The 21,177-nt window shown below is 45.2% G+C and overlaps 2 protein-coding genes across 2 annotated transcripts; both read right to left on the reverse strand.

Annotated features, from left to right (window-relative positions):
• Window positions 1-596: 596 nt before the first annotated feature.
• On the reverse strand, window positions 597-1,943 carry LOC120669459. The gene has a single exon (XM_039949207.1). The coding sequence runs from the start codon at window positions 1,941-1,943 to the stop codon at window positions 597-599; it is 1,347 nt and encodes a 448-aa protein (XP_039805141.1).
• Window positions 1,944-18,876: 16,933 nt separating this feature from the next.
• Window positions 18,877-20,862, reverse strand: LOC120671640 (protein G1-like1). The gene is made up of 2 exons (XM_039952032.1): window positions 20,563-20,862; window positions 18,877-20,090 (listed from the first exon to the last, which is right to left on the reverse strand). The coding sequence occupies exon 2, from the start codon at window positions 20,044-20,046 to the stop codon at window positions 19,210-19,212; it is 837 nt and encodes a 278-aa protein (XP_039807966.1). The 5' UTR covers window positions 20,047-20,090; window positions 20,563-20,862; the 3' UTR covers window positions 18,877-19,209.
• Between the last annotated feature and the right edge of the window lie 315 nt (window positions 20,863-21,177).

Genomic DNA, 21,177 nt, shown 5'->3' on the forward strand with positions numbered 1-21,177 from the left:
CTTGCATTTATTGTTTTGAGTTTGAATTGTGCTTCCGCTCGATCTACTTGGGTGTGTTCTACTTGTGTGTAGGGACTTGTTTATATTGTTAGAAATACTCTGCAAGACACATATCCCAAATTTCTTATAGGTTCAAGCTCGAGAGGGGACTTGTTCCTGCTGACTGGGCTGTCTGCCTGCATAGACCGGTTTGACCGGTCTGGTGGACCGGTTTGACCGGTCCAGGCAGTCCCAGCGGGGATTAAGCGCCAAATTTTAAAGAAACGTCTATTCACCCCCCTCTAGGCTACGACATCGCGTGATCAAGATCCTTACAGAAATACCATTCATTTTGTTGCGGAGGGTTGAGCGACACGGTGCTGAAGGTGGACGCCAGGGATTGCTGTCCTAGGAAGGGAGGCCCGTGGCCGGGTTGAGATAACCCGGCGCAGCCCACATGGCCGCCTGAGGAAGGCGGCCTACGGCGCCTGTTGCTAGGCCGCCTGAAGCTGCGCCTGGTCCTGCTGGAAGGCCTGCGCCTGGAGGAGGGCCTGTGCCTGCAGCTGGGCGTGTTATGCCTGCAGCGCCTGGGCTTGCGCCTGCTGGGCCAGCATGGCCTACAGCGGCTGTGGGCTGGGGCGAAGCGCGGACCCCTGCTGGCCGGGCCACATGTGAATGGACCTGATCCAGGGGTTTAGCAGAGAGGGCCATGGCCCAAGCGGCACTGGAGACCCAATGGAGGATGCAGGGGCCCCCCTGCCGCCGCCGCCGCTGGAAGGGGCAGCGCCACCGGTACCGCCGGTGCCGCCGCCGGAACTCTTGTCGCGCTTGCTGCGACGCGACCTGGAGGAGCCGCCGGAACCCCCGGAGCCGCCTTGAGAGCGGGAGCTCGACTTGGGCGCAGGCGCCGGCGCAGGAGGTCGGGAGGCAGCGGGCGTCGCGGCGACGAGGGCGGTGGAGGGCGCGGTGACGCGGTTTACGGCAGTAAGTTCCTCCAGAAGAAGATCGTTCCTAACCTCCAGGAAGGAAGGGAACGGGCGGCCGCGGCAAAGATGCATCCCGAGGGCGGCGTAGCGTTCGTTGAGGCCGCGCAGCACGTTGAGCACCAGCATGCGGCCGGTGACGAGCTCGCCGAGATCGCAAAGTTCGGCCGCCATCTGCTTGAACTTCTTGCAGTAATCTGTAACAGAAAGATCACCTTGAACGAAGTTCCGGAACGCGGCATCGAGATGAAGGGCACGAGTCTCGCGGTTCCCAAGGAACCGGGTCTCGACGGCGAGCCATGCTGAGCGCGCAGTGGAGTTGCGCTCGAGGACGGCATCGGCGAGATCGTGGGAGATCGTGCCGGCGATCCAGGACCGGACGACACAGTCCATGTGCGCCCAGTCGGGATTCCCGGGCGAGGCGGCGTCGGAGAGGATGTGGTCCTGGAGGGAGTACTTGCCGATGGCAAGAACAAACGGCTCACGCCACCATGCGTAATTGCCGGAGTTGACGTCGAGAATGACGTGGACGACGCTCCGGATGTTGACGGCGACGGCTTGAGCGTGAAGGTTGAGAAGAGCCACAGCATTGTCGAAGGCGGCGCGATCCGGATCGGAGACGTGCGTGGCGACGTCGTGGCTGTCGCGATCGTCGTCGGGATCAGGAAAGGCGACGGCAGCCTTCTGTCGAGCTGCGGCGGCACGGGCAAGGGCGTCGCGTGCGCGAGCGGCGGCGGCGTCACGCTCCTGCCCGGCAGCAGCCGCTTCTTGCTCAGCGGCCTCGGCGTCCTTCAGGGCAGCGTCCTGCTCAGCGAATATGGCCAGGAATATGATTGATTGATTAGGGTGCAAAGCACGGTACAAGAACATATAGGCAAGGATGCCGCAGTAGATGGAAACAACCCTATCAGGGAGATCCTTACCTATCCTAACCAACAGGGGGACGCACCTAGACAGTGGGCACCCAGCCCCAATGGCCATTAGGCCGGCTAACCAAGGCCCGTGGGCCAGCCTATACACAACATGCTAACACGAGCTATACATACCTACCCTAGCCCCATAGCCAGTGGCCTTGTTTGGCATGTTAGGCCACGTTAGGAATAGTAACATTTGACCGCTAATTACGGTGTCAAACAAAACTAGTTTACAAAATCAACTTCAGAACCCCTACGCTAGTGACCCTGAAGAATCTAATAAGGTCTTTGATCGCGCGATTAGAGGATGATTACTGTAGTATCACTGTAACAAATCATCGATTAATTACCGTCATTAGATTCGTCGCGAAAAGTTACGCTCATCCCTGAAAAAGTTTTACAAATAGACTTCATTTAGTACACCATGCATACTAGATTTTTTTTCGAAAAACGTGCGCGCTGCCAATACACTGAACCTCACGCCGGATGAACCACTTGGAGCACACTTTTTACTGTGCACATCCGTAAAAGCCGTGCTTAACATTTCTTCTCCCGTTGCCCTGAGTTTGCTGTAAAACCTTTGTTTGTTGTTATCGTACTACAAATAGCTTCCTCCATGTGCCGTCGATGTTAATCCACCAGTCTTAGCTAGCTTTTCACCGTAATCCACCGCTCCCATTTGATTGATGACGCCAGGTTTAATAACTCGCGTCGTCCTCGATCGCCCGATACTGTTCCGAATTTATGCGGCTCCGTCCGGCGGCCCAATGCGACCGGGGGTGGTGGTGGTGGTGAATGAGAAGAGCTCGTCACCGCTGCCGCCGCTCGTCGCCTACCTCGGCTCCAGCCAAAGTTATTGTCGCCCCCAACCGCCTCGCGCCAGGTGAATTGAACGCTGCGCCGGTCTCGGATCTGCCATGGATTCATCAGGCAGGCAGCAGGCAGGCGCCTATGCGTCTCCTCACGTCGCGTCTCGCGCGCATCGCGTCGTCGTCCTGGCCGCGACAGCGCGTCAGGCAGCAGCAGCTATCGTCCCGTCCGGTCCGGCCTGCATGCGTCTGCAGTGATCGATGGATGGATCATGGATGGATCTGATGATGATGAACACATGCGTCCATGATCCATCATCCATCCAGCTTTGGATCCTTTAAATGGGGCGCCCGAAACCTTGCCTTTTCGAGTGAATCCTGTGATCGGTCGAAGTGACGATGTAACAATAGGTTTGGTACACATCCATCAGACCATCAGGCATCCTGTAGCTAACAATTCGCATGAATTTTACATGAAAAAAAAATCAGAACATGTGGTTTTGGACGAACGCGAGCGATCGAGCGAGCATGCGTGTCCTACCATGTGTCAAAATGATTGGCCGGACCCGCCACGGCCATTGCAGACAGGTTTTCCTCGCTGGTTAAGTTAACCAGCAATCGCCAAAAAAAAAGGTTAACCAACAGCAGGCAGCTAGATAGATAATCCAAACCAGATCTCTGTTCCTTGCAGGACATGTCATGCACTCAACCAATAATACTAGTAAAGCTCCATACAAAGCAGGGCCCTACCCGTACAGACGGGTCACGAGAGACGACAAGGATCAAAGTTTGACACGATCGATACGGTGGAAGAAATTAAAAAGAAGATCAGGACCGATCTACCATGCATCATCATCCTCTGGATTCTGGAAGGTGCGCTGCAGGTGCAGCAGGAAAAAGCTAGCTGCGGCCATTGGCCACTGCACGTTGCATTGCCCTCGCTCGGTGATCCACACATGGCGTGTGTGCGCAGTTGTGCACGTACGGTCGATGCGCCGCGCCCATTGGCGAGATGGTATGGTACACACCACTATGCGTTGTCGTCCTCTACGCTAGCTAGGAGGAACCTTTCTTGTAGCTGCTACTACGTACCTACGCGACGCACCACTTTGCAATCCAGGACCACTGCTACTTTGTGTGCCATGGTGCACGATGGAATGTAGCATGTTGTGTAGCTGGTCAACAGTAGTAGGGTGCTGCCCTTGACCTCTGTGCTTGGGGGAAAATAACAAGAGCTAGCTACCACCAGCAGGCGTCCAGGCCCTCAGCACAGTGCAATAAAGTAGCATATTTTATTCTGTTTTTCTGTTGGTATGTGCATATTTTATTCTGTTTTTCTGTTGGTATTAAATTTTAATCATAGCATGCATTGGAGTAATGACCATGGGAACGTGTGCACGATTAGTTGGATGCTGATACTCGGCCATGGAACTGTTTGAAAAGGAGAGGGGAGCAGCTCTATATATGTATTTTTTTATGTGCTATGATCCTCTTGCTGGACAAGAATCCATACTCACTGTTTGGTAGCGCTCACCCTGTTCCTGATTTCCTGTAGAGAGTGATTCTCTAAGAAAATGATTGTGACTAGAAATGGTTAGCCAAAAATTTTAGGGAGAAGTCCTGCTTATACCTTTGAACTATCACAAAATCTGATTTTTCAACCTTAAATTACAAAACCGGATAAGATAGGCCATTCAAGTATCGAAACCGGGCAAATTTGGTCCTTAGGGTGGTTTTGTATTTTTAGGGAAAAAAATAAAAATTCTAATGAGATCTATAAAATCAAAACTAACTCATTTTGAAACTATAAAAATATGAAACTAGTTTCATTTTTTTAAAAAAATATAATTTATGTATTATTGATCTATTTGAATCTTATTTATTAAAAAATTAGCATAACTACAAGCAACCAAATACTATGAACATAAAAAAATAGATTCGAATAAATGAAAAATACAGTACTAATAGATAGGTTACATTTAGAAATTTTTTTATTCCATTTCATATTTTTATTTTAAATGAATTAATTATGAATTTTTAGTTTAAATTTAAATATTTTTAATTTGAGCAATGACCAAGGGAACGTGTGCACACTGATACTCGGCCATGCACCTGTTCGATAAGGAGAGGGGAGAAGCTCTATATATGTATTTTTTTATGTGCTATGATCCTCCTGCTGGACAAGAATCCATACTCACTGTTTGGTAGTGCTCACCCTGTTCCTGATTTCTAGGGAGTGATTCTCTAAGAAAATGAATGTGACTAGAAATGGCTCACCAAAAATTTTAATGAAAATGTTCTTTTTTCAGTTCCTCTCTCTTAGGTCATTTGAAATTTCACTTTATAAAATCATCATATACAATCATTTTTCTGCAAAATAAATATCATTTTGCTGAAAAATCATCATGAAAGTTGCTGTGGGAGCTCTGCCAAACGAACCCTAAGACAAGACCTTTGGAATTTTCTACTCGGGCCCCATTTGGTTTCCGTTGCGCTACTCGCGCTACAAATTTTTTTTTTGCATGCATGAAGTATTGAATGAAGTTTATTTGCAAAACCTTTTTACGGATGGATGTAACTTTGCGCGACGAATCTAATGACGGTAATTAATCGATGATTGGCTATAGTGATGCTACAGTAACCATCCTCTAATCGTGCGGTCAAAGATCTCATTAGATTCGTCTCGCGAAGTAGCGCAAGGGTTGTGGAGTTAGTTTTGTAAACTGCTTTTATTTAATACTTTTAATTATTGGTAAAGTTTGCTACAGTAGCTTGCGCTACACAAACCAAACAAGGCCCAGCAGATAGTATTTAGCAAATCAAAACTCTCAGTTGTCTCTTCAAACGCAAAGCGTCCGTATCGTACATGAAGATGCATGTGCAATAAACTTGACATTTCTGTTTTAAACCTGCTGTTATTTGTAACACCCCTTAATTAGGAGTGCTAAACACGATTTGAAGATTCAAATTTGGTCAAAATTATCAAGCCACACGTGTAGCTCTCTCCTCTCCGAGCGTGGTCACCGTGGACAAATTGGCCACGGCGCCGTCCGTGCGCACGCCAAGCGCCGCATCGTCCGCTCCCGAACTCTCTCGAGCTCGCTTTCTCGTTCGCCACGCGCACGCCTTCGCCCTCCGCTCGCTGTTGCCGTACGTATCACGCCGTCTCGCCACACCGCCACGCCGCCATGGCCACGGCCACCCATCCACGCCGAGCGCCACACCGCCACGCCGCCATGGCCATGGCCACCCATCCACGCCGAGCCGCCGCTCGAGCCAGCGCCGACGCCCACCAACCCCCAAATCCGTTTGCTCTCGTCCCAACGAAGCTCCCGGGCCCGGCCATCATCTCCACACCTCGCCGGAACGCCGCCACAGCGGCACAGCACTGCCGCCGGCCCCCGCCCGCCATGGGACCGCCACCACGGACAACCTCCTCGCGCTCCAAGACCACCCAGAGGTAGCTCTCGAGTCCCTCTAGCTTTTCCCCAACTTCCCCCATGCCGACGTTGAGCCCTGCCGCCGGAATCGAGCCCGAAATTACCGCCCCTGCTCTGTTTCGCGACCAAGGACCTCGGGTTGAAATTCAAGAAAGTCCAGGGGGTTGTTTGAATAGACTGTGACTCGGATGAATAGTGTTTTAAGGACTTCTTTGTAATTTCTAGCTGTAAACTTTGAAATTCGGTAGAAATTCGTAGAAAATTCGTAAATTAGCAAATCCAGTTGTTCTGGAATCCTTGTGTAAAGCTCTATGCATTAGAATCATAATATGCTGGTTGTTAGTTGAAACTTTTTGCTGGAAAATTAGATTTATGTCACTAGGTGCATAAAGGCTAGTTGTTTATTCTTTTTCTTAATTAATTCTTGAAGCCTTGTTATGCTCTGAAAATAATATGGTGGTTTGTTCATGTGACACTAGAGTTGTTATAAAAATTTCGTGGTTAGTTCTCATGAGTAGCTATTTCTTTGATTTAATGATTGTTTAGTACACTTTAATTATGGTAAATAGTTTCTATTCATGATAAATCATGAAAATATTTATGAGTGTTCTTTTTGAATAGTTCAGCTTGTCCATGAAGTTTGAGTACCAGTTCATGACTAGAACAGAAGTTAAAAATGAATCTTGTTAGATTGATTTCTGTATTGTTTATTTTCTCAGAATTAATTCTTTGTAGATAAGATTATGAAACATTCACAGTAGCTAATTCATCCCTGTGTCGACCTCCTGTTAAATTTTCAGCTTCTTTTATACTTTGGTCTAACCTGTATAATTCAATCTTGTTCTAGGAGTTGTCTGATTGCATGAATTGTTCTGGTAATTGGCTACAAGTTTTGGGATGAATTTTTCAGGATAGGTAGTTCTGTTTACCTTCTATTTGATGTAATTTTTGTTGAATTTACTACGGTATGTGTTCTTTATTAATAAACCATGATTTTCTTGTTATAGGAAACCACTTCAACTTGCTTAGTGAAGTTAGTATAGTTCTTTTGTGCTGTTGATCGTGATGCCATGGGTAGTTAGAAATGTAGTTAACTACTCTATAAACGATTGCCATGTGATATGATTGTTTGCTACTTGTTAGACTACAATTTTATTGTGAAGGAAAAAATAATAGCATCTATATTGTTGAGCAACTCAGAACTGTGCATTCATATATATGCATTGCTGCATTTCATTTAGGTACGATAGATGAACCACGTGAAAGATGTCACGTTGAAGCCGAGACAGAAGGCGGTGAATGGTGGACACGTCTAGAAGATGGATGGATGGATTCCGATGTGCATGATCCCAAGGAAGGTACTTGCCAAGCGAGTATCATCTAACTAACACTGACTCAGTGTTAACCCCAGGCAAGCCCCGGAGCATAACCTATTATTTTAATTTATGAAATGTTATATATATGTTTACTTGATTATGCATTAAGTTTCTAGGCGTTGGATGAAACCCTAGTTTCATGATTCCTAGGTTCCATTGGTCGGAATACTAGTATGTGTATGTCGTTATCCTTGCCATGCTAAAAATAGGATTCGGTAGAAGTCGAGTAATTTCTGTTACTCGCGAGATGTAGGATGTCTTTATGATTTGATTATGGAATATTGGAATATGGTGGAAAGGAAAGAAATTGGAGACCGGCGGGAATTGTCTAGCCCGTCTGTGTCGGTTAAGGACCGTACCGTTGTCGGCCCTGCTGATCATGTTTGAATTGTACTAACCGCATACCGGGAGTAGGAGGTAGTCGAAACCGGTAAGCAGAGTACTGCCTTGCTTTGAAAGTGCAGGAACCCGCACCCAACTCCTGGGGTAGTTGTGTAGTCGCGGAGAAATGGGGATGCATATGTTTACTTTTGGTGGTCTCACGTTGAGCTCGGCTGACCATATGTCGTTGGGCTGGTTCCTGTAGTTCGAGGCGGGGAGGGGAATGGTTGGTCCGTATGGTCCGACGGGGCTAATACGTGCCGTGTTGGTTAGGTCCACCTTGCAAGGTTAAATCGGATCGATTCACCGTCAGTCGCTCTCGGACATGAGCACCTTGATCTCCGAGTCACATCGTAGTAAGTAAATGAAACGAAATGATATGATACATGTTGATGTTATTTAATCAATTATGTTTTCACATTGATTGCTATAGATATGCAAATCATAGATGTGTAGCAACTTTATAACTATAATTTGGAGCTAAAATATTGAAATTAAAGATCTACCCTTAGATGCTTTTTTGCAAATAAATCAACCAGCCAGAAAGTTTTGCATGTCTAGATATGTGGGCTAAGTATACCCAAAAGTCGGGTAAGTCTTGCTGAGTATTAGTATACTCAGGGTTTATTGTTTACCCTGTTTCAGGTATAGAAGCTAACCAGGATTCGCATCAGTGGGCTCGATGTGATGTCCTCTCGTGTTCATAGTTATCGTTTTGTTTTATTGGTTCTCAATAAAATTCCTTTCTCTCAGGTCATATTCTCTCCCGCTGCTGTCATTTATTTTATGTAAATTCTAAATTTAAAGCTGTTTTGTAATTATTTATGTTATTATCTATTTTTGTGAAATTATATTATGCTAGTACCGTCTGTGCTCGCCGTCACGCGAGACTTCTGGTGTGTTTCGATCGGCCTGTGGGTTGGAAACAGGCTGTCAGGTTACACTTAATTAAGCTAATGCGCCTGATGCGTTCAGATGATGGTCATTACGTTTAATTAAACCGTTTAACTTGGCGGTTCTGTCACATTATTGAACTGAACCATGCAAGGCACTCACACTGTGTGCACCTAGTCTCCAACACTGTAGGACTGACAGTACTCCTCGTGAAGTAGTAAAAGACAAGACACACGATTAGCCATCCATTAGGACCGGCCGGCGGTGTGCTTAGCTAGCCGTGCGCAAAAAAAGAAATTAAAAAATTATCGGCCTTTTGTTATCGGGTGGGTCTGATGACCCGGGCAATGAGTGCGCCCTTTTCTCCGGCCATCAGGAATCAAATGATTTGGGAATCCAATCCGTCACCCATCGCCTGCCGTGGCTCGCCCTAATCATCGAGCACAAGAAAGCCTCACGGATTCTCATGGCCGCCATAGTCTAGATGTTCCGCTAGCTTGTAAGCCAACTGCTCAGCAATAATTTTTTCTCGTATTAAATCAGCACCAACCATTAGTCTATAGTTAGCCAGCGCAGTATTTTTATCTCACAATAAATTAGTATTAGCCACCTGTCACGGCCAGCTAGACAGATGAGATTAGGAGGAGATATGAGAGGGAGTTTCATAAAAAGAGATAAATTTTTCAAACTTATTTAGCTCAGTTATCATATTTTTCAAACTTAGTAATTATACTGTAAACTATGATTGATACTGGTCTTAGAAAAAGTAGGAGAACACACGCCAACCCAACCCCCTTTGTTTAACATGACCATTGACCAAACGTTTCCTCTTTTGTGAGGCCAAAATGGTTGCTGCTGGCAGCCGCACATGTCAATCAGTCGCGTCGGCGCCACGCACCCGCTGGATCTTGATTCCTGTGTGAGGGCGTGATCGAGTGAGCTTTGTGTGTGGTTGGGTGAAGTGTTTGGTTGGCCTTGGCCCGCCGTGCTGCCGCCGCCGGCGAGCTCAAGTCGCTTCAACAGCTGGTAATGGTAATGGATCGATGTCCTGTGCTACTATGAAGTGGAGGTCAATGGGCAATGGCCACTGAAACGGACGTGAACATGGCTAGTAGTCTACATACTAGCACAAAGTGCCATGCAATAGTGATTTACTGATGCAGACTGTGTCGTCACAATAGTGATTGGCAAATGGCAATCCTAGACCTGAAAATAAAAGAAAAATGTACAAATAATAGCGATGGACATTTGGAGCTAGCAAACCAGCCAGCAAAAGAAACAAATGGTACGTACGGTGCACCTGATGATGATCCGAACGAAATGAAACACAGGAATGTGAAAACCCAGTACAGTTCCTTTCATAGTACTAAGGCCCCGTTTAGTTTCCAAAAAAATTCACACAGTACCTGTCACATCGAATCTTCAGACACATGCATGAAGCATTAAATACAGTTGAAACAATAATTAATTACATAGTCTAACTGATTAGCACGAGATAAATCTTTTAAGCCTAATTAGTTCATGATTGGATATTATTTGTCAAATAATAACGAAATATGCTACAGTGCCAAAATCCAAACATTTAAGCATTCCAGTCTTTTCCTATTTCGTAGTTGTTCCTGTTGTTTCCAGAATCAACAAGAGTACAGTGCATGAACAATGAGAGATGGTCCAGGTGTAACGAATATGGCACCATTTATGTCATTTCGAGTGATTTTGGTGATCGAATGACAACGCAATCAATGGAACTAATATGATTGTTAAGATGACCATTCTCAGGCTTTTAGGTTCAAGTGATGACAAAGAGAAGATAGGCGTAGCTAGGCCCGAAGGGCCGCCCTGACGGTGGTTCCGTAAGGACAAGAATTGAAGAGACCGTGAAGAAAACCAACTCAAAGATCCTATTTCATACTAGCATTTTGTGTGCCTTTACTTTCATACACTACAAGGATCCTAAGAATGGCCTACGGTTTTTAAACTGTCGGCCATTAACTACGTCGGTAAACTTAATAGCCGAGGGTATACCGTCGGCAATCTCTTGTCGGCCACTCTTGGTCGGGCATTCCCCCTTTCACCGACGGGCGGTCGGTAAACCAGTAGGCGACAACAAATAACCGACAGTTGACTATTGGGAACTAAATGGTCCACCCTCTTTTTCGATAGTGGGCCCAGCATGGTTTGCCAACTGTAATCTATTCCACGACGGTTTGTTTCACTGTCGGGAAATGTATTTGCTGATGATATTTTCTTAACAGTCGGGGATTTTATAGTATCGGCCATGCACATATATGAGAGTCTCATCTTCCCCTTGGCTACAACAAAATAAGACAGTTCCATTGAACCGTCGGGTTTCAAGTATCCAACATATAATTGGACCATCGGCCATATAAATATCCAACCATTTTGCGATATCCATCCAGTTTGCGATTATGTTCATAGACACGTAGAACTAATATGTGATCATGAGGATCAATTGCAAATGCTTAATAATAAAAATTTGTAGCATTTTCGAAATTGCATGTTAATATTGTATAGTTCATCAAAACTTAACAAGTACGGAAGAAAGGTACATATATTCTAAAAGTGGCAAAGGACATAATTTAATAAGTTACTAATGATCAAATAATGTAAATACTTGACTAAGATACTATTGTTCATATGGCTTAAGGCCCATAACGCCATCCAACTCTAAAAGTGCAACACCAGCTTTCATTTGCGGCATATGATCTCCAGCGAGCAAAAGAAAAGTATGTCCTCATCACCAAAGGTTGAAATCCTTAGCAAAGTCACGATCATATCTGCCACAATTCTCTTCATCTTCATTGTCCTTGTATCCTTCATCATCATCATTGTATCCTTCATTGTCCTCATTACTGCAGCCTATTCCATCAATGTTTTCCTATAAAAAATTATGTGTAAGCACACAACTTTCTTGTATTACAAATTTTACAGCAATCTTCATTGTTACATGAAAACATGGTTTGAACAGTTAATACGAACCTGTCCAGATATATCATGACCGATTCCATCATGCTCCTGTGAGACTGCATCCTCAGATTCAGCATCCTGCAGGTCAGCATATTAGTATGTACCCTTAGCTTTTTGCAATAAATTGAGATGGATAAAATAAAATACAACGATAAACAACTAGTGTGAAATCTGAGTTTGTTTTAACCACATGTGTGCTGTCAGGTATCAAACTGCTAGAGATTAAATTTATATCCTGCTTAATTTCCAAGACATTAAGGCTTGTTAGCTATAGTGTCTCTTATTTTCACAAGTTCCAACTATCTAAGAAAATGAGATTTGGGAGCATGGCCATCCTAAATGCAGTTGCTCAATGTTGCATAGATGATTCAACATTTATTTATGAACAAGAGAAACCAAAATAGTGTATATGTTGCTTTGCATAGTGGCGACAGCTGGTTCCTAGTAGCCTCAAACTAAATACAGAGGGTGCTTTCGATATGGCTAGTGGAATTGGGAGTTCTAGAGCAATACTAAAAAATAGTGATGGAAAACTGATATGCCCAGAAGCACATTCGTATGAAGACCTACCAGTAGTTTTATTTCCATTTCTTTCACTCATGTAAATTCAGAAATAAACTTACTGCACATGTATGCAAAGAATGGAAAGTTAAAGCCCAAAATGCTAACTACTCAGAGATGATGGGAGCAATGTGTCAGATCAGATTTTACTCTACTTATGATCATTGTTTAGATTAAAAATAGCTCCCTGATTCCAATTTACATTAGCAAATAGCGAGCTAATTATGTATGTCATAGAAGACAAATTCAGAGCTTAACTTACCTAGTTAGGTACAATTTCCTGAACTAATGCATCATAATCCATTCCCCCTTTAGCAGCCATTGCCTGTTAACACTTCAATATTAGCAACAGGTACATCTTTTTAAACATATAGTTATTAACAACACATATTACCCGCACAACACGTTGAAGCTCGTGATAACGATCATTTTCCTTTCGCAACTCCTTATTCTCCCTTTCAAGCCGCTTCTCTCTAGCAGTAGCATTTGGTTGTGCACATCTCTTCCTTGTCTTGATTGTTTCCTTCTCACTAATGCTAATTGCCCCATCAGCAATTCCCAGCTTGCCATGTGGCATTCTACCCACACATTCATATATGACAGCTCCATCTAATTCAGGATGCACAACTCTCCAGTTTGGTCCATATTTGTTTTCCATTCCTTCTTCATATTGTTCCTTTTCAAAAATAAACAAGAAAAAAAAGAAAGAATCAAGATTTAGTAAGAGGATAACTACAAGACCTATCAGCTAAATAATCCTGAACTCACCCATTTATCTTTAGCAATTTGGCTACATAGCCTGTCAACATTTGTCCCTGGATTCAATATGTGGTTGTGCAGCCAAGCACCACCAAGTCCAGGGTAAACACCGATTTTGAGTGCCTGCATTTAACAAGTATGACTCCATTATATTGAATACTACACACCGCTAGCCTATATATGAATGTTACAGAATGTTTTCCATGGGCACTTATTACCAGAAATTGGCGTGTTGCTGGCAAACTTCTTGAGCCGCTGTGATGGTGCGTTTGATTACCTCCGCTTTGGCGACAATGCTTTGCTCTTAAGGACATTCTTCTAAATTCTGGTGTACTCTAGTGCTCACATAGCAAACTCCAACCTTCATCAGTTGTAAAGTCTTTTGGCTTAACAGAAATTAGTGCTTCTTTTGTTGGCCAGCGGTTTCCCTTTTCATCCACATCTTCTGGCGGCACATTATCGTCCTTATATAGCTTCTTAAATGCTGCTTGCTTCTCTTCACTCAACATCTTAGGCACTATGTTTCTAAATTTTAACTCAAGGACTTCATCTGCCTTTGCTCTATCTTCTGGAAGACACTTGAAATGCCACTACACAGACATGGAACACATAGTAGTTACAGTTAATTTTTAGCTGAGACAAATTCTAAATTGTAGCAACAGTATTACTGAGATGCAGTTATTTTGCACATGTAAAGCATACCGAGAACTCTCCAACAACTCAAATGTCATTGCGTATTCCATTTGTGCTGGTCCTCTTAAAATCTTCCCATGTTAATACCGGCTTCAATCCATTCATAGTATCAACAACATCGGGATACATCAATTAAAGTTCTTCCCTGGGTGTTTAGGACCAGGAATAACAAGTGCAAGGATAATGTTGCTCTTTCTAGTGCACATTTCAGGGGGAAGGTTATATGGAACAACAAAGACAGGCCAGCAAGAGTATGGGGGCAGCATGAACACCAAAAGGTGTAAAACCATCAGTTACCAAACCAAGACACACATTCCTAACCTCATTGTCAAAATTTGGAAACATCTTGTTAAATTCCATCCAAGCTTCTCCATCCGAAGGGTGAACCATAACACTTTTGTCCCTTGGTTGTGCATGGTAGGTCATGTGCTTTGCTGTGTTCTGTGACATATATAGCCGTTGCAGCCTTGCAGTAATTGGAAGATAACGTAAAACATTCCGTGGCACTTTCCTAGATTTATTTCCTTGGGCTGGCTCCTCATACCGGGATTCACCACAAACATTGTAGCTTTCCCTATTTTCATTATCTTTATAATATAGCATGTGTCCTTTGGAGCATACATGAATCTTTACATATGGCATTCCTAGGCTATGCACAAGCTTCTTGGACCTATAGAAGTTTTTAGGGAGATCCTTAGCAGCCTCATCTCCAATAGCTTCATGTAGGAGATTTATTATTTCATTGTAACCAGCTTCAGGCAAATTATATTGTGTTTTAATAGTCATAAGTCGTGCTACTATGGACAAACAGGACTGAGATGTTCTATCATGCAGTGGAATATCTGCTTCCTCTAGCAGTTTATATAATTCCTTTGCAGCTTGAGTTGGCTCCTCATTAGGAGTCACACCTTCTGCACCAATAGCATCAAGTAGCATTTCACCCATCCTATCTGAGGTACCAACATATTCATTGTCTACTTGATCAGGAATGTCAATTTCCCCATGCCTAGTCCATCTCTCATACCCCAACTGGAAACCATTGCGACATAAATGTATCTCCATTTCATCCCTTTTACGCTTGTGGCAACAATCACACTTAGTACATGGACACCTAGACCTCCCATCAATAGCTTCAGGTAAGGAAAAAAGCATGGTCCAAAAAAGCATCCAGACCATCTTTCCAAGCTGGACTAAATAATTTGCCTTTCCGCTCATTGTACATCCAACTACGATCCTCACCCATGGTACTTCACCTAAATATTACCGTTCAAATTTCAGAAAAAAAATCATATTACTTAGATGTAAAATAAAGGCACCTATGATAAATGTCCTTCAGCAACATTTTTTATTTTGGATACACAAAATGTTTGGCTAAACTGAATATGCATTTATAATTTGTCCCTTCTAAAATGGGATTGACAGAACCTATTGTGAATTATATCCAGGAGGTTGTGGCAATAGCTACCAAAGTAACAGTTATATATTTAACGAGTAGTGCTTGAACTAGTTGAAGTTTCCTTGCATAAACACTAAGACAAATGTAGCAGCTCCTAAGAACCATCTGATGCACTTGCTGTATAGTGACCTCTGTTCTTTGTTACACTTTCACCTTACTGTTTCACCAATTAACCAATGACTTATTACGAGACAGATTGATTATAGCACCAGGAAGGCAATATTGGCATCAAACTATTGTACACGTGAAAGCTCAAAAAAATACAGATTGAATAGGAACCCTAATCAAATTCGTTCATACATGATATATATGCAAACAATCTTCCACAACCAAGGTTCAGAGATAGCCGATGCTTAGCATACCCACGACGTTTAACCATTGGGTTATCAAAATACCCACAAACAATCGAGGCACAGCAATGAAAAATTAAATCATCACAAAGAGAAAAGGTAGCAGGGGGATGGTAAACAGAGAAGATGGGGTGAGAGGGAGACCTGGTTTCTTGCTTTTCCCTTCAAGCCAATTACGATCTCCTGTTTGATCTCTGGGCAGCAGCAAGACAGCACACCAGCCGATAGCCGCCAGCCGCCAGCCGCTAGACGCCAGACGAGAAGAAGATTAGATTAGATCAGATCGAAGGAGGTGAAAAGGCTTTTTAGGAAGGAACGGTCTGATAGAGGCCGGGCGCGTGATTATAGGGAAGTGGCGGAGAGATTGGGCGCGATAAACTTTTCGTTGCGCGCTAAAATTGCTCTGTCCGCCGCCTCTACTTCCCGCGTGCAGATTTATATTTAATTAACTCCCAACTATCCTATATGTATTTTATATCGTACAAAATTTCAAGATCTTTTTTTTTTGGTGGACAAAATTTCAAGATGTTGTTGTTGTGGAGTTGGTCGCCTGCACTCTTGGGATTTAGTTGGTCCTGTTTTCGAATCTTGATGACATCTTTTTTTTAACTGGACCTAATTTTTTCATGTTCCTTATCCAGTGCCCATGTTTGATTTACATCTAGGAAATAATTCTTTGACAACAATTCAATGAATGCAGCAGTACTAATATTTCACATATATATAGCAATATACTTGGACTTATTTTGATGTGCGAATTGGGGCTAATAATAGTATCATGCCTCTTGTATTTTGGAGTTTAATAATTAACTTAAACCTTGATGAAATAAAATTTCTTATTTACTAAAAGAACTTAGTTACAATGATTATAAAGTACTAATTGGGTACTTTCAAGTATTTTTGCCTTAATTTTTCTGACCATTGATCAATGGAAGGCATTTATAAACATTAAACTAAATTAGTATTGGATCCCACTTTTTGGTACTTAGTCTCACTTTTTTATACCACCAGTTACTTTAGCCTAGGTACTTCCAACCTTAACCACTGTACGATTCTATTAAATGACAACTTTTACTTTTCTCGGTCATTGTAAAAATTCTCTTACTAAAATATTGAAGCAAAATGAATATTACTATTCTAATGTAAACTGTTGGTTCTCGATGCCGAGTTCAGTAAGACTATTATTTGGGCTATTTCGGGTAGTCCCCACTGATTCACTTACACAATCTCTCTCTTCAACAGTGGCAGCTAGATTGGAAAAATATTTTATGAGCCAAATAGCCTTTGGATCCAACCATACGAAAGGCTATTTTATTGGAGGGCTGTTTGCTTGAACTAAATAGCTCTAGTCCAAATAGTCAAGAGCTAGTTCTCCAAACACACCAGTCTCATAATACACTGGATGATGATAGGACAACGTCTCTCATAAATCACGTCAAAAGTGCTTGTACATTTTAGGAGGCTAATATGATCTCAAAGAAGACACGTGTCCTAGTAGGAGACATGTTTGACACAATCAAATGAGCTTCATGCAGAGTCTCCGTAACAGAGTGGCTAGTGTAGTTAGATGCAGAAAAATAAGGATAATAATTTTATCCAATGAGAAACTCAGAAACATATATGAATTATTAAAGATAACTAATCAACCAACCATATGAATAATCCCTGCAATGTAAAAAAAAAAGAATAAGAAAACAAATATGCATGACATGGGTACATATGGATATGGTCATGACCATCGACCTGTATAACTAATAATAGCCAAGAGTTACATAAACACCCATTGGCAAATGCTCCTAATCACCATGTGTGAAATATGACTAGGGAAAAAGGATTGAACCATCGGCCATTCAACACAAATGCCAACAGGTCAATGAGTAACCATCGGCTATAGTTCATGAATAGCTGACCGTCCTTTTAAAACTGTAGATGATTGTGTAACTGTTGGCCATCACGTCCATTTACCGTGTGTCACATAGAAACGGTTGGGAAACACTTAGCGCCGTCGGTCATATGATCTAATGCCTGACTAGTTAACATATGACCCTCGGGAAATCATTGTACCGTCGGCTATTAGTTACAAACACCGACCGTTCAACTTTTAACCATCAGTGACATCTTAACCATTGGCCATCTACATTCTCCCCAACTGCCCCTTGGCCATTGTACTACCCTGTCGGCCTAAGTTGGATTTCTAGTAGTGATAGAATAGTTTCTTGATAGGAAAGGCTATAGGTTGCTAAACTCTTTTGGGATAGGGGTTTCACACTAGAACAACCTAGTTGCACATCTAGATAGTTTGTTTTAGTTTAAGTTTTGTGCAAACTAGTTGGAGCCACAGGTCTAAGTTTTTATTAGTGCCTAATTCACCCCCTCCCCCTCTTAGGCTTGAGCACCCGATCCTTTCACTAGGCATCGCTCAACTGATTACTTTAATGAATAATTTGAGCAGGTTATCATATCCTCTTAATGAAGAAAACGTGCTTATTTCCTTGAAAAAAAATGTGGTTATGGACAATTCTGGGGAAGACAATCATCTCACCTATAGTTGGTAACCTAAAAAAAAGGGCCTGCTACTACTTGGGGAACAATTACATTTGCTCAAAGTGTCTCGAATTCATGTCAAATTTGCACCTGTCTGGCGTTACGTATGTATTTTGTTTGCAAGTGTGAGTAAACTAATAACCGTCTATTGATAGAGTAAAATCAAATTCTGCTCTGTTCTCTTTGTTGATCACCAACAAGGCTGCTGGAATGCCGTTGATGTTTATGTGGCTAGCTTTTTGAAAACTATTTATGTGGCTAGCTAACCTTTAATTTTGTACGCCACCGTAACCATGCATGTACAGTGTACATATACAAGCTTTGTCAAAATTATTCACTCTGTTCGCTGGGCTGGAGCTGGAGTGGTGTGAGAGAAAAATACTGTTGGCCGGAAGCTGGTGCTGGAACGGTGTGAAACGAAAATACCGTTGGACTAGAGGCTGCTGGATCTGCCGAACAGAGTGATTATGAAGAATCAAAGATAACCAAGAACAAAGAACACAGATTACGAACGATTAGCATTCGAGACTTCTCAGAGTTTGCTCAGAGCATGAAAAAGAGTGGTAATATTTATCAGTCAATACTCAATAGAACAAATGATGATACACTACATGAAAATTAACCGCCAGATCGATCAACAGTGTGCCAACAATGGGAAAAAAAGGATGCATGCCATCTCAAAAGAAGAGAGAACCAATGAATGGAAGCAGTGAAGCACAAACATCAACAGTATGAGACTACTAGTAAAATTAGTCCAGAAAGAGAAGCCTGGTAATTAAGCCTTCCATTATATTATCTCCCATCTTCATTGCATTGCATACACAAACCAAGCAGGATCCAGGAAACCCTACAGTACCAAGTACACCTACTACTATTTCCCAGCAGAGCTGAGCAGCTAGAACAGCAGGAAATGCATGTAACCAACCAAAAGAGATCGGGTAGAAAATCCTTAAGAACAGCTGCAGCAAGTACGCGTGTTGATCGATCTATCACGACGAGATCGATCTTAACACTAGATAAACCTCCGACGATGAGTAATTCATCCATTGTTTAAGACCTAGTACCTCGATTCGGCTACACGGCTAGTTGAACACTGAGAGCGGCAGCATGCACCCCGCCGCGTGCGCCTCCGCCGCCGCCGCCATCGCCAGCGCTATCTCGTCCCCGCTGCCGGCGCCGGCGCCGGCGCTGCTGCCGCTGCTGCTGCCATTGCCAGCAGCGACCGCTTTGGGGTGGCCGCCCGGCACCAGGCTGAAGCCGTGCAGGAACTGCGGGTGCGGGATGAAGCCGTGCAGGAAGTGGTGGTGCTGGTGCACGGCGTGCGCCCGCGCTTCGGTGGCCGTGGCCCTCTCAGTCGCCTCGTCCGACAGAGCCGGCGAGGAGGCGGGAGCGGCAGCCTGGGGCGGGGGAGTCGCGGCGGCTTGCTGCTGCTGCTGGGAGTGCTGGGACGAGGAGGAGGGGCGCTTCCGGCGCTTCTTCTCGTAGGCGATGCCGCGCGCCTTGGCCTGGCTGTCGCGGACCTCGCGGAGGTAGAGGCGCACGGCGCGCGCGCCGAAGGGGTTGGCCTCGGGGCGACCCCCGTGCTCCTCGAAGGCGGCGCGGAGGCGGCCGACGAGCGCGTCGAGGCTGCCCCACGCCTGGCGGAGCGGGCACGGGCACGGCGCGGGCGGCGACGGGTGGCCGAAGAAGGGGCAGCCCGGCGCGTGGACCTTGGTCTTGCCGAACTGGTCGAGGTAGCGCAGGAACTCGAGGACGTGCGCGCCGCTGCAGCGCGCCAGCTCCAGCGGCGGCCGGTGGTTGCGCAGGTACTGCCCGAAGGTGTGCCAGTCCCGGCGCTTCTGCGACTCGTACCGGCTCGGCCGCGGCGCGTTCCCGCCCGCCGCCGCGCCGGGGCTGTCGGCCGCGCCTCCGCCCTGCATGACGCACCTCAGCTCCCTCCGCGCTAGCTGCTCACGCCTCAGATCTGCATCCACGACACGCGCGCCCTCGATTAGTGCAGGCCCATCGCCGGGAACCAGGAGACAAGAATCTAACGGAGCTTTCCACCGCCAGCAGCGAGCGAGCTCGATTACATGCTAGAAAAAGAGAAGCTTTCGAGGCGGCGGAAAGCGGGGGAGGAAGAAGAAATTAGTAAACTAGAAGCTGGGGATTTCGTGGTCCTGGATCCTGCCGCTACTTAATTCGAGGAAAAAAAAAAGAGCTAGGGTTTTGCAATGGGGGAAATCAGCTGGTCCAGAGCAGGTACGGCGCCTCAGAGGGCATCGCATCCCGAAAATTGCCTGATCTGAGGTCAGCAGCTGCAGCGGCAGCCTAGAAACTGGCGCGCAGTGGCTGGAAGGGACGAGAGTCAGTAGGAGAGCCACGCCAAATTAACCCGGCGCGCGCGGAGCTGCAGGAATTAATCCCTGCGCCGATCGAACGGCCATCGTCCTCACCTGCGCGCCGGCCGGCCGGCCGACCTCGTCTCGTCACCACACCCCCCGCTCTGGCCGTCGATCAGGGGCGGCGCGCCGAAGCAGCAGATGCGGTTTCCCTTTCTGGCGAGAGCCTGCAGCAGGAGGCGAGCGGCGGCGGTGGTCGAGGAGCGAGGAGGACGGGTGTGGGGAGGCGGTAGGGTGGGTGGGGGGCGCGTATATAGCTGGGAGGCTGCTAGAGCTAGCTAGACAGTGGAGGCGAGGACGGAGCTGCAGCGGAGGGAGGAGGGGGAAAGGCGAGGAGGGAGAAGGGGACGCGGCCCACCGGCCGGGCGGTGACCCCAATCATTTATGGCCATGGCAGGTGCAACAGTATCGTATGCGCCCGGCCGGTTTGCATCCGCCTCTGCATTTGCGCACGCCGCTAGCTGACTGGTTTTTACCGGCGCCCAGTGTCGTGGCTTGTTTGGTCGGTGCTAATTTCTAGTGCTAGTGAATAGTAAAAATTTTTGACCGTTAATTACGGTGTCAAACGAAGTCAGTTTACAAAACCAACTTCAGAACCCCTGCGCTAGTGACTATAAAGAATCAAACAAGGCCTTTGACCGCGTGATTAGAGGATGATTACTGTAGCAT

This window comes from Panicum virgatum, chromosome 4N (genome assembly GCF_016808335.1).
Source record: "Panicum virgatum strain AP13 chromosome 4N, P.virgatum_v5, whole genome shotgun sequence".
Lineage (NCBI taxonomy): Eukaryota > Viridiplantae > Streptophyta > Magnoliopsida > Poales > Poaceae > Panicum > Panicum virgatum.

Bases quoted from the DNA above. Each gene is read 5' to 3' on its own strand.
- LOC120671640 (XM_039952032.1), bottom strand. From the start codon at position 20,046: ATGCAGGGCGGAGGCGCGGCCGACAGCCCCGGCGCGGCGGCGGGCGGG.
- LOC120669459 (XM_039949207.1), bottom strand. From the start codon at position 1,943: ATGGCCATTGGGGCTGGGTGCCCACTGTCTAGGTGCGTCCCCCTGTTG.